The sequence below is a fragment of the Rana temporaria genome, chromosome 2 (assembly GCF_905171775.1).
Source record: "Rana temporaria chromosome 2, aRanTem1.1, whole genome shotgun sequence".
Taxonomy (NCBI): Eukaryota; Metazoa; Chordata; class Amphibia; order Anura; family Ranidae; genus Rana; species Rana temporaria.
Genome location: NC_053490.1, coordinates 318,868,420 through 318,886,040, shown reverse-complemented (window position 1 = coordinate 318,886,040; position 17,621 = coordinate 318,868,420). Strand labels below are relative to the sequence as shown.

The 17,621-nt window shown below is 39.2% G+C and overlaps 1 protein-coding gene across 2 annotated transcripts in view; it reads left to right on the top strand.

The window, feature by feature from the left end:
* MAGI3 (membrane associated guanylate kinase, WW and PDZ domain containing 3) overlaps positions 1 to 17,621 on the top strand; it is a 501,439-nt gene that overhangs the window by 266,764 nt on the left and 217,054 nt on the right. For both annotated transcript variants that reach the window (XM_040337467.1, XM_040337468.1), the window contains exon 4: positions 17,039 to 17,251. In XM_040337467.1, the coding sequence (XP_040193401.1) occupies positions 17,039 to 17,251 (213 nt within the window). The remainder of the gene's footprint in view (positions 1 to 17,038; positions 17,252 to 17,621) is intronic.

Sequence of the window (17,621 nt, the reverse complement as noted above, 5' to 3'; positions counted from 1 at the left end):
CCCCTTGGTTTTCTGTTCACAAGTTCACAACATTAGAACTGAACCATGGCAATCCCCTGTGATCCTCCAGACCAGTAATACTGAAATGAAAATGAAAAACTCCTTTTCTAGTTCTTAAAAAAATGTAAAATAGTTAAAATAATTAGCATAGCTCCCTTGACAGTGTAGGTGTGGTGCTGTAGTTTGAGTATTTCAGTACCATGGACAAGTACCATTCAGTCAAAATAATGGTAGCTGCATTACAATGGTAATGGCATACCAGTGACATTTGTAAGTTTTGGATTTCACTGGTCATTGCACCTAAATCCAAAGGCACATATATTTTGCGTAGGGCAGGGATCTTCAAACTCTGGTCCTTCAGCTGTTGCAGGAACTACACATCCCACAAGGCAATATAAAACTCTGATGTTCACAGAAATGACTAGACATGATGGGAATTGTAGTTCCGGAACAACTGGAGGGCCATAGTTTAAAGACCCTTGGTGTAGGGTTTCACAGTCAAATGGTTATGAGTTGTAGTGTTTGACATTAAAGAGATTGTAAACCCTCACAGTTTTTCACCTTAAAGCATTCTTTGCATTAAGAGGAAAAACCTTTTGTGCTGCAGATGCCCCCCAGGTCCCCTCTTTTTTTTTTTTTTTTTTTCTTCCCTGTGCCTGATTGTTCCAGCGACGGGGACGAGCACATCCGCTCCAGCCGGTGTCTCGGGTCCTCATGGGATAGATTGATAGCAGCAGGAGCCATTGGCTCCCGCTGCTGTCAATCAAATATAGTGTCACGGAAGGCAGAGGAAGGGCTGAGTCCTGCTGTCTGTGGACACAGCAGCAGGACTCGGGAGCATGCCCGTTTGAGTGCTCCCATAGAAAGTGGCTCTCCGTGGGGAAACTCGAGAAGAGGAGTGCAGCTGGGGGACCCCAGAGAAGGAGGATCGGGGCCGCTCTGTGCAAAATCCTTGCACAGAGGGTGCATGTTACACATGTGATACAAGTATCGCATGTTTGTTTAACTGCTTGCCGACCAGTCATCATTATACTGTGGCAGGTTGACACGGCTGTGCAAACCGCCGCAGGTGTACATTGGCCGCTTTAAGAGCTATAGGGGGCGCGTGCCCGCACTAATGCGTGTGGCCAGCGGCTGCGATGTCTGTTGATCAGAGAGCCAGAACAAGGGTCTGTCAATGTAAACAGACAGATCTCCATTACGTCAGGAAAGTAGAGAGAGATCTTCTGTTCCCAGTAATCAGGAAAAGCAATCTCTCTCTATTCCCAGTCAGTCCCCTCCCCCACAGTTACACACCTCCCTAGGGAACACTTAACCCCTTGATCTCACGCTAGTGTTAATCCTTTCCCTGCCAGTGACATTTTTACAGTAATCCGTGGCTATTTGTAGCACTGTCACTGTATAAATGTCGGTTGTCCCAAAAAAGTGATAAAAGTGTCCGATCTGTCCGCCCGAATGTCACAGTCCTGCTAAAAATCGCTGATCACTGCCATTACTAGTAATAATTCATTAAAAATACAAAAATGCCATAAATATATCCCCAATTTTGTAGATGCTATGACTTTTGCGCAAACCAATCAATATATGCTTATTGCATTTAAAAAAAAAATTGTTACAAAAATGATGTAGAACAGTGGTTCTCAACCTTTTAGTGCCGTGACCCCATAATAAAATTTCCCATGTTGTGGCGACCCCTTACAGTAAAATTATTTTCGTAGCGTGGGTTGTCAGCACCTAAGGCAAGACAAGTAATTTGCGACCCTAACCCATGGAAATTTAGGGCTCCCTGAGTCCCCTCCACTCGTACAGTATTAAAACCTCATATGGTACATTTTAGGATGTATCACTCTTTCTCTTTGTTCTCCTCTTTTTCCTTTTTATCTCTTGCTATCCTAATTTCTTGTTTTCTCCCCCATCCCTCTCTCTAGCCGTCTCTCTTGTTCTTTCTCTCACATTTTCTTTCTTCCTCCCCCTCTTTTCCTCCCCCTTGCACGTATTCTCTATTTTAATTCCTTCTCTTACTCCTTGGTGGAGGGGGAATGGGATGAGTGGCAATGCTGGGGGGAGTTCTGATCAGCCAACTTAGGTGCTCTTGATCAAGGTCATCTGCTGATCTGAGAACTGTAGTGGGGACTTTTAATGGCAACTATAATCACAGGTAGTGTTACCCAGTGTGTCTCCGACTTTGTGGTGTCTCGTAGCAGTGACACCTATGCTGAAATCAGGAGATAGGGTCTCCTCTAGACATGTGCACAGCAAAAATTTTTGTTTATTTCTGTTTCGTTTCTGTTCGTTTATCGTGATTCGTAACGAGTCGTAATTTTGTAAGACGTTAGTTATCGTATTCGTACTCTTTAGTATTTTCGTAACACTCTTTTTTCCGTTTCCGTTTTTTTCTGTTAGTTTATTTTTCGTTGAATCGAGATTCGTATTTTCGTTATATTTTGTATTCTGCCGCGTTCGTATTTTTAAAATGATTTTATTCGTTTCTTAGTTTTTACGTTAGTTTAATTTTCGTTGTTTTGCTATTCGTATTTACATTATATTTTCCATCATGCCGCATTCGTATTTTCGTAAGAAATATATTTTCGTTGCTTTATGATCATTCGTATTTTCGTGTCTAATTTCCTTTGATTGTAAAAACGTACTTTTGTAGATTTTATTGCATTCGTAATTCTGTTAGAATACATTTTACATTTATTCGACACACTACTCGTCGTAATTTTGTAATTCGTACTTTACTGTGATTGACTTGACTGTCTTAGTTAGCACACACACCCTGTCTAGAATGAAGTCTGACGTAGAAGAAAACTAAAATATGTCAGATATTACAAATACAAATCTAGAAATTAGATGCACTGCAGTCTAACACAGAAAAAGACACAAGGAGCCAGGAGGTAATGAGAAAGAAGCTCATTGGAGGAAGGAACAAATCTCTTCAGAGGAAAGGGACAGCGCTCAGTGGCTATTGGTCAATGTCCAGAAATATTTCAGTACTAACGAAAGCTAATTTACATTATTTTGTATTTTTGTTGTTTTCATTTCCGTGTTCCGAAGATTCGTAATTTATTTTTCGTTAGTTTTGATTTTCGTTTTTTATTCTTTGTTCGGCATTTCAGTTGTTTTCTTTTCGGTCTTCGAATATTAGTAAGTTTGCATTTTCGTTCATTTTGTTTTTCGTAATTTTTTTTTTTTTGGGTTCGGTATTTTCGTTGTTTCTATGTTTTCGTTTCTTTCATCTTTCGTATCTTCGTTGTTTTTCATATTCGTTATTTTGAAAATATCGTTATTCGTTATTAATTGCGCTAAACCGTTCGTTCATTCGTATGTTAACAAATCAACTAAAATAACGAAAATTTACGGAAAAAGTATTCGTAACTTAAAAAATTGCACATGCCTAGTCTCCTCCAGCCCCTCCCACCTCACAATCCTCACCAGTCAGTGGACCTCTAGTCTCTGCCCCCCAGCCATGCAGTGAAGAGGCTGAGTGGGCGATTATGTGCTCCAGGAATAGCCCGGCTGGGTGGCCACCGGCTCCAGAGACAGCCCTGCTGAGCAGCCGCAAGAAAGCTGGGAGAGTGGTGCGGGCTTCAGGAACAGCCCAGGAATTGGGGACCCCTGGCAAATCATCATTTGACCCCCGAGGGGGTCCCGACCCCAGGTTGAGAACCACTGATGTAGAAGAATACATATTGGCCTAAACTAATGAAGACCATTATTATTTTTTTGGGGATATTTATTATAGCATTTTTTTTTCAAAATTGTCGCTTCTTTTTGGTTTATAGCGCAAAAAATAAAAACCGCAGAGGTGGTCAAATACCACCAAAAGAAAGCTCTATTTGTGGGGGGAAAAAACATACATTTTATTTGTGTACAACATCGCATGACCGTGCAAATGTCAGTTAAAGCGATGCAGTGCCATATCGCAAAAACATGGCCTGGTCAGGAAGTAGGTAAATGCTTCCAGGGCTGAAGTGATAAAAAAAAACACAAGCAGGAGTGCTGTTGTCAGCCTTTGAAAAGAAGACTCCTAACAAGCTATCTAGAGCAATGTGGCTTACTATTGCTCAACTTCACTTCTCAACACCCTTTACCAAGTGCTTATTTTTCAGTTCTCTTTACTGATGCAGAGGTGTACATACAGCAATTAGTATTCTTAAATGAAATTCACGGTTCACGTGAATCAATGCCTGAATTACCAAACCACATAATTATTTTTTGTAAACAAACCTCCGTGGGCCATCAATAAAAAATGCTGCTCCTAAACTTCCTCATGTGACCCACAACTAGACACCCTAGATTACATTGTCTGTGGCTGCCTGGAGCTTTTGTGGCTATTTGATGTCAATAAAGACGGTCAATAAAAAGAACAGCAAAGAAGAACCGTAAGGCAGAGCCTGATCAGGGCTGTATCTGTGTTTTATTTTATGATTGTTATAGTAAATGATCTGGTTTCTGATATGTAATGACCAAATGTAAACACCCAATGTACGTCTTGTTTGGAATTACAATCCTAACTTGGAAACAATTTTTTTATTACATTAAAGGGTTTGTAAAGTTTTTCTTTTTTCTTAATAGCTTCCTTTACCATAATGCAGTGCTGTTTTCATGTCCTCATTGTTCGTTTTTGCTCTCAAGTTGCTGTAATTCTTCTCTGATATCCACACTTCCTGGTTGTCTGTTTCCCGATAACCACAGTACTACTATTTTTAATCATTTTTAAAAGGAATCCGTTAACTATTATGTCTATATACCCTGTAAACAGTCATTTCAGCAAAAAAAAATGTTTTCCTTTACAACTCCTTTAACTTGCATGGATACAATTATTTACTAAAACATACATTTAATAATCTTATCACTTTCACATATTACAGCCTAGTAGGTTATTAATACAGTTGTTTCGCACTGAGGACCATAATTAAATACCACTTTTTAGTACAACCCCAGGCATATAGAACACTATTACTGCAATGACCATGTACTCGGCATTGAAAACGTAAAATTTAAGCAAGAGTAAAACCCTAATAATAAATTCAGGTAATTTAAAGCACCCAGGTCTGTCCAGGGAGGCATTTTGATTGAACAGTACCATTGCTAAGGTAGGTGTGTCAACTTGCCCAAGAGCTGGATTCCACAAAGTGCATATTATTACTTTTATTAAGCTGGAAAATGCTCTGACTTAAGTTTTTAGTTTAAAGGGGTTATAAAGGCTCAAGGTTTTCTACCTTAATGCATTCTATTACGTCACTTCCGGTCCACAGGCGCGATACCGGGAGTTGTTTCATTTTATGCTGGTGATATAAATTTTACAATACGAGTGTGCTTTCTGCTGCTGTTCGGATTTATTTTTATTATAAAAAATGTAATACACAATTGGAAGCTTCCTTGTGTTTCCCTTGGGTGAGATTGTGTAGCCAACAAGTTGAGGAGTTTGTTTGCTGTGGATTTAAAGTGGCCCTGCCGCCGTCATATAGGATGATTAAAAGGGACCTTGCAACTTTTTAGCCTGGTGATTGGATTGCCATTGGGGAATCTGATGGATGGAGTGATCTATATCCATAACGCTTTGGAGACCTGTATGTCAGGTGAGCGTGAGCATGAAATAAGCATGAATCCAGTAAAAGTTTACAACAGCAGGTGAACGTCTTGTGGATTCGGAACCGGAAATTACGTCAATGCATTTCGGTCTTTCGTTCGAACGCACGCTGACGACTTTCACCTGCTGTTGTAAACTTTTACTGGATTTATGCTTATTTTTATCCATCGGTTTGTAAGTACTTGTCCACTTGCGCAATAAATCTTTTGGTCAACAGTGCTTCATCAGTATGGCAACTTTTCTTTTAATTCCTGGTATCATGGTCCACATTTGATGTTTACACATTTCAGAGATCTTATTGACACACTGATGTGATCTAGCCATCCCTGGCCAACTTCTCAAAGCCTGAACGACCCCCAGACTGACAAGCTATGGGTCCATTCCATCCAGTGAGTGAGGACACAGGAGGGAGTGTGGCACACCTTGAGTTTTGGAGCATGACTGCACTTTCATATTGGAGCATATTAACATTTTTGGACTTTCATGAATTGTTTATGAATCATTGCATTTATTGTCTGCAATCCATTTTATTATATTTATTTGCGAGTGCTGCAATTATTTTCAAATTATCCGAAAGTTGTCAGCAAGGCAAGCTGGGGCTTCACAAAACGCTGTCAGATGGGATGAATCTGGGCGTCAAGGTGGCAGCAGTGTCTACATTTCATAAAAGTTATAACACTTGCTGGTCTCCTTCTATAATTTACTGAGAAGTTTAATTGCTTTCCTTGTACTTTTATGCTAACCAACCAGGAACAGCATTTATGCAATTTTGTAAATGGTAATTTTCCTCTGATAATCCTCTACAGGGTACTATTGTACATTAAATGACCCTGTAGTTTTAAAAATACCAACATTTGCACAGATCAAAGGCCACATAGATTTTACTTCTGTTTGTACCTTTCATGTCCACTGATCAGCCATAACATTATGACCACTGACAAAGTGAATAAAATGGATTATTGCGTTACAATGGCACCTGAAGTGGGTGGGCAGGGGCGTTGCTAGGTGGCAAAAAGACCAGGGGCTTCAGCCCAAAGCCGGCACCTTTTCGGGTGCGGTTGCGCGGCGCGCGGGTTGACCTACCTGACACACATACCCTGACCTATGTATGTATGTGTGTGTGTATGTGTGTGTGTATGTGTGTGTGTGTATATGTATATGTATATATATATATATATATATATATATATATATATATATATATATATATATATATAATGTCAGTACACACACACACTGACATACACACACTGACGTGTAGGTATGTCAGTTACACATTCCATGAGATCAGCATGTAAGGAAGCTCTTAGGGACACTAGCATGTCTTTCAGAGTTGTTTCTGACATATGACCTACATACAGTAAAATGACCTACATACACAGACATGACCTACATGCAGTAACATGACCTACGTGTGACCTACATGCAGTGACATGACCTACATGCAGTAACATTGACCTACATGCACAATCACTGACTCCCATGCTAATATCTCATATTCTGTCAAGGTGGGGGAGTCAGACAGTCGCCAGAGGAGGCTCAGGAGCCGAGGAGGAGATTGCCGTACCGAGCAGGGAGCGGGGATGTCGCATGGTGTGGCGGGCGGCATTGTAATTCCCGCCTTCTGAGCTTGCAGCGCCTATGATGGACGTCACATGTCCCGTGGTCCCGGCATTGGACCAGTGGGACATCCATCATAGGCGCTGCAGGCACCAGAAGGCGGCAACCGCTATGTCTCTCGGCCACACTCGGCGGCTGTCAAAAGCAGAATTGTCCCTGCTTGGCAAATGGCAGAGCTCAGGGCTAAGTAATTAAATACCGCATACCTGAGACTCTGGGCTTTTCGGGCGCCCATTCAGGACTCCAGCCTCCCCAGCCCACCCCTAATGACGCCCCTGTGAGTGGGATATACTAGGCAGCAAGTGAATATGTTGTCCCTGTATTTGATATGTTAAGGGCTGAAAAAATGGTTACCTGTCCAGGGATTCAGTGCTGTCATCACCCAAGCTGATTCTTCGATGGGCTTCGGGTCCAGGCACAGGCATCTTAACTAAAGGAAACTGGCAGTAAAGCCTTGCAGCAGTTTTCCACTGCACACATGCGAGCCACGCTGCGCTTTGTGAATGTAGCAATTATTAAAGGGGTGGGGGTTGCCATCAAGTTGCTCTTTCCCTATTTGGTGAAGTCCAGCCTAATGCCGCGTACACACGATCATTTTTCGGCATGAAAAAAACATTGTTTTTAAAAAATGTCATTTAAAATGATCGTGTGTGGGTTCACATCATTTTTTAGGTTCTGAAAAACTACCAAAAAAAAAATTCGAACATGCTGCATTTTTTAACGACGCTTTAAACAATGTCGTTTTTTGGGTTGTAAAAAATGATCGTGTGTGCGCTAAAACGACGTTAAAAACCCGCGCATGCTCAGAAGCAAGTTATGAGACGGGAGCGCTCGTTCTGGTAAAGCTACCATTCGTAATGGAGTAAGCACATTCATCACGCTGTAACGGACAGAAAAGCGCGAATTGTCTTTTACTAACACAGAATCAGCTAAAGCAGCCCCAAGGGTGGCGTCATCCGCATGGAACTTCCCCTTTAGAGTACCATCGTACGTGTTGTACGTCACCGCGCTTTGCTAGAGCCTTTTTTTAAAAACGATGGTGTGTGGGCAACGTCGTTTTAAAGATGAAGTTGGAAAAACTTTTTTTTTTCTACATGCCGAAAAAACTTTTTTTTTTCATGCCGAAAAATTATCGTGTGTACGCGGCATAAGGCATGGAAAGCTAATTTTCCTCTATTCTTAAAGGCAAAGAATAGTGCCTTTATAGTAAGCACCACCTACAACATTGTATTTGTAGATATCAATGCATTTACCAAAAATCCAGAGCGCTGATCGAAAGAAAAAAAAAAATTAACAGATTCCCATATTCACACAAACGAGGTGGATGGAGGGACTCCTCTGATTGGCTGTAAGGCCCCATTTACAACTCAGTATTGTGTAGCTTGAAGCTTGATGCTCCAAAATGCTGAAGGAGAACAAATCAGTTCTCTATGGAGAGGGTTCACATCTCCACTCCAAGTCGCCTGAAGCTCAAGAGTTCTGGAGCTTTTTTTGTAACTCAAATTGGGCCGATTTGAGCGTGTTTGTTGCATTTTTATTCCCATGGAAATTAATAGAAACGCACCATTTGCTTGTTTTGTCACGCGTGTGCGTGTGACTTTCTGCTCAAACTAAAATCATCATCATAAATAATTTAAATAAATTATTAATATGTAATAATGCATACATGATAATTAACCCCTAGCCTTAAAAATATTAAATACTTTATTATAAATAATAATAAACACCCAAACAAAAAAATATATATATATTATTGATTATAATAATAGTAATTTATTTATTTTGTGTTTGGGTTAGGGTGTTTTAGTTATATATTTGTATTGTTTTATTTTTACTTGGTATTCATTTATTTAATTTATTATTTATTTATGACTATTTTTATTTGTGTATTTATTTTACATTTATTCATTTATAAGTAGTAGTATTAACATAAATAACTTTAATAATTTCAGGAAGCTAGTTAAGCTAATACTAATTCTCATACAGCTAATGCAAATACTTCTGCAGCTACTAATCATTCCTTAATGCTCATTTGCTAAAACTGATTGTCATGCAGCTAATGCAAATTTTTCTGCAGCTACTGCTCATGAGAATTGGCATTAAGGAATGAGCAGTAACTGCAGAAAAATTGTCATTAGCTGTATGAGAATTGGTATTAGCTGAACTAGCTTCCTGACTAATGGGGGTTATTTACGAAAGGCAAATCCACTTTTCACTACAAGTACAAACTACACGTGCAAAGAGCACTTGAAAGTGCAGTCACTTTAAATCTGAGGGGTAGATCTGAAATGAGGGGAATCTCTGCTGATTTTATCATCCAATCATGTACAAGCTAAAATGCTGTTTTTTTTATTTTCCTTGCGTGTCCCCCTCGGATCTACAGCAACTACAATTCCAAGTGCACTTTCAGTGCAATTTCAGTGCAATTTGTACTTGTAGTTTGCACTTGTAGAGCAAAGTGGATTTGCCTTTAGTAAATAACCCACATAGTGTTGTTTGTTTTTATCTTTGTTAGGGTTAAGGTGTAATACTACTACTACTACTAATAAATAAGTGTAAAACACACACACACAAAAATAATCATAAACAATAAATCAATTCAATAAATTAATTCTGCAGTGCTGCTAGTGGATAGCTGCGCTTAAGAAACATATATATATGTATGTATGTATATAGATAGATAGATAGATAGATCGATAGATAGATTAGATAATCTCCCCCTTATAAATAAATAAACAAACTAACAAATACAACCTATGTGCAAAATATATATATATATATATATATATATATATATATATATATATATATATATATATATATATATATTACACAAGTGCAACAATGATTTTTTTTTTCACTTGTAGACTAATTCATATGTAAATAATATATTTTATTTTTATTTTATTTTTTTGCACATAGGTTGTATTTGTTTTATATGTTTCTTGAGCGCAGCTATCCACTAATGGCATTGCAGTTGATTATATTACTGTGTTGGGAAGCACTGTAGCTGCAGCTTATCCATTTACAATTATTGTTTGCACTGGTGACACACATACAATAAATGAATACTAAGGGCCAGATTCACAAAGAATTGCCCTGGCGGAATTTCGAATCCAGGAAGATTTTGCGCCGTAAGTTACGGCGGCGTAGTGTATTTCTCGGCGCATTTCAAATTGGGTGGGTAGGGGGCGTGATTCATTTAAATGAAGCACGTCCCCGCCCCGATTGAAATGCGCATGCTCCGTTTTCGAAATTTCGCACTGACGTAATTTTTTTAACGTAGACGTGAGTTACGTCCTTTCCTATTCACGGACGACTTGCCCAAAAAAAAAATGTCAAAATTTGACGCGGGAACGACGGGCATACTTTAACATGGCAAGTCTGTCTATATGCCACGAAAAGCCGACTAGCGACGACGTAAGAGAATGCAACGGCCGCGTGTACCGTCGTGATCGACGGAAAAAGCGAATTGGCATACCCGACGCGAAAAATGACGCAAACTCCACCCAGCGGGCGCCGAAGTATTGCACCTACGATCCGAAGGCGTACGAAGCCGTACGCCTGTCGAATCGAAGTCAGAAGCCGTCGTATCTTGGTTTGAGGATTCAAACTAAAGATACGACGCGGCAAATTTAAAAGTACGCCGGTGTATCAGTAGATACGCCGGCATACTCTCACTGTGAATCTGGCCCTAAGTACTCTATATACTCGAGTATAAGCCGAGTTTTTCAGCAGATTTTTTTTGTGATGAAAATGCCCCCCTCGTCTTATACTCCAGTCACTTTTTTGTGCCTGATCTCCCAAACTTTGGGGACCTGGTGCCGGCCGGTCGTAGGTCCCCTGGACCCCAAACTTGAAACACATGTAGCCCCACTCTTCCCGTACGAGTGTGCAAAGTTTGTTGTCTGGGGGACCTATAACCGGGGAGCACCGATTTTTTCAATGCCGTGCACCTCTTCTATAAATTCCCATGTTAAACTTCAGTCTAGGCATGGGCACAGTGAGGCATGCACATGGACACAGTGAGGCATGCAGATGGACACCCTAGGCTTATACTCCATAATACGTTTTCACCGTTTTTTGTGGTAAAATTAGGTGCCTCGGCTTATATTCGGGTCGGCTTATACTCGAGTTTATACAGTAATAGTAAATAAATAACCTCTAACCCTAACCTTAACTTTAACCCCTTACCCTAACAAAAAATATATAATAAATGTATAATACTAATTAAAAAAATAAACAAAAGTTAAAAATACCTAGCAACAAATGATACAACAGATGATAGTTTTCTCTATTGACGTATACAAAAATGGCAGAGCTCAAAAACGCACACACGTCGCGCATTAAAAACGTGCCAAAATTGTGCATAAAACCCAGCGCAAAAACGCACAAAGACCCTACGCTCTGGTGTGAATGCAGCCCTAAGTGTTGATCAAATGAAACTTTTCCAGCATTCCCATTCATTAGCATGACTTTTCTCAAGCAGAAACCACCATACGTGGAGGTTCGATCCATCTGTGGCCAGTTTTAGACTTCCTATTGGGACAGAGTGGCTCTAACATTGTTCAGAAATCTTTGCAGTCAGCCATGAGGCATTCTCCTGAGAAACATGTAAAAGATCAGAATGTATTTATTTTTTATTTTTAAGTTTACACTGTAATTGGGATTACATAAATACATATGGTGGGGTTTGCTCAAGTTCAACTACAACAATGGAAACCTGCTTTAAGGATCGAATAAGTGCTTTCAATGAAACGGCCTTTCAGATATACCACAGAATCTTTGCAGTCAAGTGACATTGGCAAACTGACTGAATTGAAAAGCCTTATCTTTCTATTCGCCTCTGTTTGCTTACATAATCTGTTCCTGGTAAACAAGCATTAATACACTGTGCGCACTATGATAATACATTACTTAGGGACAAACAATATTTATTATAGTGCCATAGGCAGCCAAATATTCATTTGTGCAGTTTTGCAACCTGTCGTACACATTCTTGTAATCATCGCACATAAAATGAAATGCAGCTATTTATATGTAGAGGTTATGGTCAAACGTGATTGTTATATCCTGTCACAGATGGCGAGATGATCTGTTCGCAATATCTATACAAAGCACATACAGAAGTGGGATTTACTGTCTCCTAGCACAACCACAGAGGGTATGTTTATATCTGTAACATGTGAGGGGAGAAAAGCCGACACAATGCATCATTTTATAATCTTTATTGGCAAAACTGCAATGAGATCTAGCATGTTTTCTGTCATTAGTGTTGTATGAAGCAGATGATGTTGATGCAGAATGTAAAATAATCTGATGAAAGCTTGCGTCTAATCTTTAAATGCTGTAATTGAAATTGCTGGTGTCAAATATTTTATTGCAAACACCAAAACTCAAGCAAACTAACATAAATATGCATGCTTTTCCTGAATATGCTGTCAGTCACCGTGACACAGAAACCCAGGAAAGGCAAAGATGTGCGCTTTGGTTTTAACCACTTCTGCTCTCACACTTGTACACCAACCATGGATCATTGCAATTCTTACATTTCTGCTGGTGCCTTGTTTATTTGTCGATAACTCTGTTATTTTACTTATCATAGAGCTATAGGAAAAAATGTTTTATTTTTTTCATTTTGGATAGTGTTGCTCGGTTCACATATATGCAAATTAGATGCATTTTACATTAAAATCACTGGGCTGCCCTATGTGTGTCACTGGAAAAAGGAGACAAAAATCATGCGCTCTCACTACTCTAGGTGTGAATGTGGCCTGAAATTACATAGTTACATAGTAGGTGAGGTTGAAAAAAGACACAAGTTCATCCAGTCCAACCTATGTGTGTGATTATATGTCAGTATTTCATTGTATATCCCTGTGTGTTGAGGCCGTTCAGGTGCTTATCTAATAGTTTTATGAAACTATCAATGCTCACCGCTGAGACCACCGCCTATGGAAGGGAATTCCACATCCTTGCCGCTCTTACAGTAAAGAACCCTCTACGCAGTTTAAGGTTAAACCTCTTTTCTTGTAGTTTTAATGAGTGGCCACGTGTCTTATAAAACTCTTTTTATACTCCTTTTATCCCTATTGTGGGGTCACCAGTACAGTATTTGTAAATTGAAATCATATCCCCTCTCAAGTGTCTGTTCTCCAGAGAGACTAAGTTCAGTGCTCACAACCTTTCTTCATAACTCATATCCTCCAGTCACTCTATTAGCTTTGTTGCCCTTCTCTGTACTCTCTCCATTTTCACTACATCCTTTCTGAGGACTGGTGCCCAGAACTGGACAGCATACTCCAGGTGAGGCCAGACCAGAGTCTTGTAGAATGGGAGAATTTTTGAACTGCATTTGATTTGTATTGACATGTGAGCTGAACTGGCTTTCTATGGAGCAGTGCCTTTTTAAAACGAGTCCTGTACAATTTTCAGTCTGGTTCAGGTGCGATTTAAGTATCATACACTTTAAAAGTTTGCACTTGAAACTCATCTGAACCGGTGAATTAAACCACACCAGACTCCTTTGAAAAAACATGCCTGGACATATGTGAACTGGGAGAGTTATAACCCCTAACACTTTTTGTTGTTTTTTTGTCATCTGTGTCCCATTTGGGAGATTTACAATCATGTTGTATCCCATAGCCAAAACAGGAAGTGAGGAAATCCCTAAGGCCCCTTTCATACTGGGGTGGGAGGTGCGTGGCGGTAAAGCGGCGCTATTTTTAGCGGTGCTCTACCTCTGGAATTACGGCGTATTTAGCCGCTATCGGTGCGGTTTTACCCCCGCTAGCGGACAAAAAAGGGTTAATACTGCCCGCAATGCGCCTCTGCATACTCGCCTAGATGGCTGCAGCATCAGTCCCCTGCCGGCTCTACACCGAGAACTGAGCGATCATGGACCGCTGAGACTACGCAGTTCTCTGTTTTCAGAGAACTGTCAGTCACCGTCTCTCTGCTCTGCCCCTCCAACGCTCACTGGAGCACTGCACTATGACAGAGGCGGGAGCGCCTGGCTCAGGCTCTAAGTGGCGCACTAATGACTGTTACACAAAATGTTATATTTTTGGACAAATTATCGTTTTTTTTTGTTTTTTTTACGTGCTAGACTCTTATCAAAAAGAAGTTTACTCTTGTATGACATAATAAAAATTCAGAAGTGATGTAATGTGTTTTAGTGTATTTTTATTGCATTTTCAAATGACATCTGTACTAATTAAACATTCGTACATTCTGGTATCTTATGAGAACAACTTTTGTGCTTGTCTAATTTTGCATGATTTGTCATGATCGGCTCTCTAAAGCTGTGTACGAACGAGAAGATTATCATACGATCACCTCAAAAGCGGTATTTTTCATACGATTTTCTGATTGTGTGTATGGGCCTTGGGTGGCTGAGCCAGCTGCCTATTAGGCATCTGTTAAATCCTGACATTATTGTCATCTTTGTTAGGACAAACAAGGCTTTCTTTTGGTGATATCGTCTTGCAAAAATAATATTTTTTTTTTTTGTGTGCAGTCTATAATCAAAAACCTTTACGAGATTAAAAAAACACCCTTTTGTCTACATTGATCAATGTTTTTAGAAATATTTTGTGTTACTGTAGATAAAATGTATACGGTTTACAGAGGGATGAGTTAAAACCTTCTTAGGATTTTATTGCCGTGTAAAATCTCTCCAACACGAACATTCACACCAGAATCTATTACATTTATTTATTTATTTTATCAGGAGGGTAAGGACATCTGCCAATATTATTATTATTATTATTATTTTTAATCTTTTTTTAACAGTGGTCAGCAGGACAGAAAGTGAATGAAATTAAAAATAATTGGCAAAAATTATTATTTTTTTTCAGAGTTTCTAATTGTAACTCACTCAAAAGAAAGGTTTAATTTTAAACGTAGAAAAGAGATTGAAGCATTCTTTTATTTCCCTGTTTGTCCTCACTCTTGCCTTCTTTAGAAGTATCTTGTGCTCTCAATCTTCTACACTCTAAAACACGTTTGTAGTTTTAGTGACCTGTTAAAGTAAAAGATATTATAAATCCTAAATAACAAAGGTAATGGAAACTGAAAGACTCTACATTACTTGCAGAAGGATTGAAAACTAAGTACTGTAGACATTTATACGACATTTATATAGACATTTATACGATAATTAAATGATTTTAAAATGTATAATTTGTTATTCTGGTTGCCTTTAAAGTCCCAACCCCTTGCTAGGGGGACACCCATTTTTTCATTCTCCGAAGTACTGTATACTAACCTGCATAATCTTTTAGTCTTTTAACCACTTGACCACCAGACGGTTTTACCCCCATTTATTACCAGAGCATGTTTTGCTGTACAACACTGTGCTGCTTTACCTGGCAATTGTGCAGGCATGCAACCATGTACCCAATTGAAATTTAAATATTTTTTTCGCACAAATAAAGCTTTCTTTTGGTGGTATTTGATCACCACTGGGCGTTTTATTCTTTATTATATAAACCAAAAAATATCAAAGATTAAAACAAAACAAAAAGAAAAACAATATTTTCTAATTTCTCTTATTAAACATATTCAGCATATACTGCATATTTATACATAAATTAAACATATATTGTATTCTGCTACATATCTTTGGTAAAAACCAAACTGCCCTTTTGGGGACACTAGTATAGTTCTGATCGTGATCAGCGTACTGATTCTTATAGACACTATACTAGCAATGCCAGTGATCACCGACATATTGTAAATGTGATAGTGTGGTGGGCAATCTGGTGCTGACACTATATGGGAGGTATACTAACTGACACTGACATTACTAGTAACATTAATTCGGTGATCAGTGATAATACTGTACACTGTTCTAATGACACTGACAGGGTAACAGGAATGATCCGAAGGGCAATCAAGAGGTTAACTGTGTGCCTAACAACTGTATGCAAGTACATGTGTGCTGCTTTTATTTACAGATCTGACTGGAATCTCTCCTTGCTTTCAGTTCTGAACAGTAACTGATAGCGGAGAGAAATCCATTCTGAATCTGTGTGTTGTGTTTACAAGCACACAGATCTGTGTGCTGCGTGATTGCCCACAGTCGATCAGCAGGTATACAGACAAAATAATTGACTGTAACCTGCTGACAAACTCATGCTGTGTCTAATCACAGCACAGGTCAGCAGGGGAATGCGCACATGCCTGCCTCTAAAGAGGGAAGTTCACTGTGACGTACAAGTACGACGCGGTGCCTGGGGGAGCCACCCACCAACTGTAAATGTATTGTTGGCGGGCAGCAAGTGGTTAAATACATAGCGGTGTGCAAAGGCAAGCTTTATTGTTTACTGCATTACATTCATTCTCAGCAGTGATTTGTTCACGTTTTCTACAACTAAGCTCTGAAAGACGTGCAATATGTCAGTCTGTCAGTAGGGTTATTATGGTAGAGAATCTTGGAGAGCAAGAAGGTGGTCACATGGTATCCTCAAGGAAAGGATTACTCAGAACACTTCTCAGTCAGCTACAGCCTGCATCATCTTTCCTGGTTAATAACCAGTATTATAAACCTGAAATATTTGCACGTTAAACAGTGTTTTTTATATGGAGAAGTTAGTCATTTATAATTGTTATTTTTTTTAATGTATCCTTTTGGGCTGTTTAGTGGTAGTTTTCCTATAAATTATTTTTACTGTGATGTATGAGCAATATGTGACCTACCTTTCAATGGTCACCTTTCAGTCGTATTTTGATATATATTATATGGTTCATGTACATTCATGCACCATTCTCCCATTGTTTTGTTTGTCCAGTGTTGAACACTTTGCATTTTGTTGGCAGGTAATTTCTATGGCACTCCTAAACCACCAGCTGAGCCAAGTCCCTTCCAGCCAGATCCTGTGGATGGAGCCCTATTTGATGCAGATTTTGACGCAGAGGTCACAAGGAAGAGAACCACATCTGTCAGTAAAATGCAGCGCACAGACTCTTCTCTCCCTGAAGAGGAGGAGGACGAGGATAGAGAGACTGTCAATGGCAGCAGTGGAAGTACAGGTGAGGATTCAATTGTTTTTTGAAACAGTAGGTCATCTTAGCTGTTTCATATTATAGGAGAAATAAAAAATAATCATGCAGATTTTCAAGTTATATAGTACTCTGCAAAAGTTGTAGGCAGGTGCAAATAAATGTTGTAAAGTAATAATGCTTTAAAAAAACTTCCATATTTTGATTGTTTTTAGCAATTAAAAAAAAAATGCAAAGTCAACACTGAGAAATACACATCTAAATCAAATCAATATTTGGTGTGACTACCCTTTGGTTTCAAACCAGCATTAGTTCCTATAGTTGTACATGTGCACAAAGTCAGGGACTTTTTAGTATTAGAATCAGGTGTATGATTAAACAGTTATACCAAGCAGGGGCT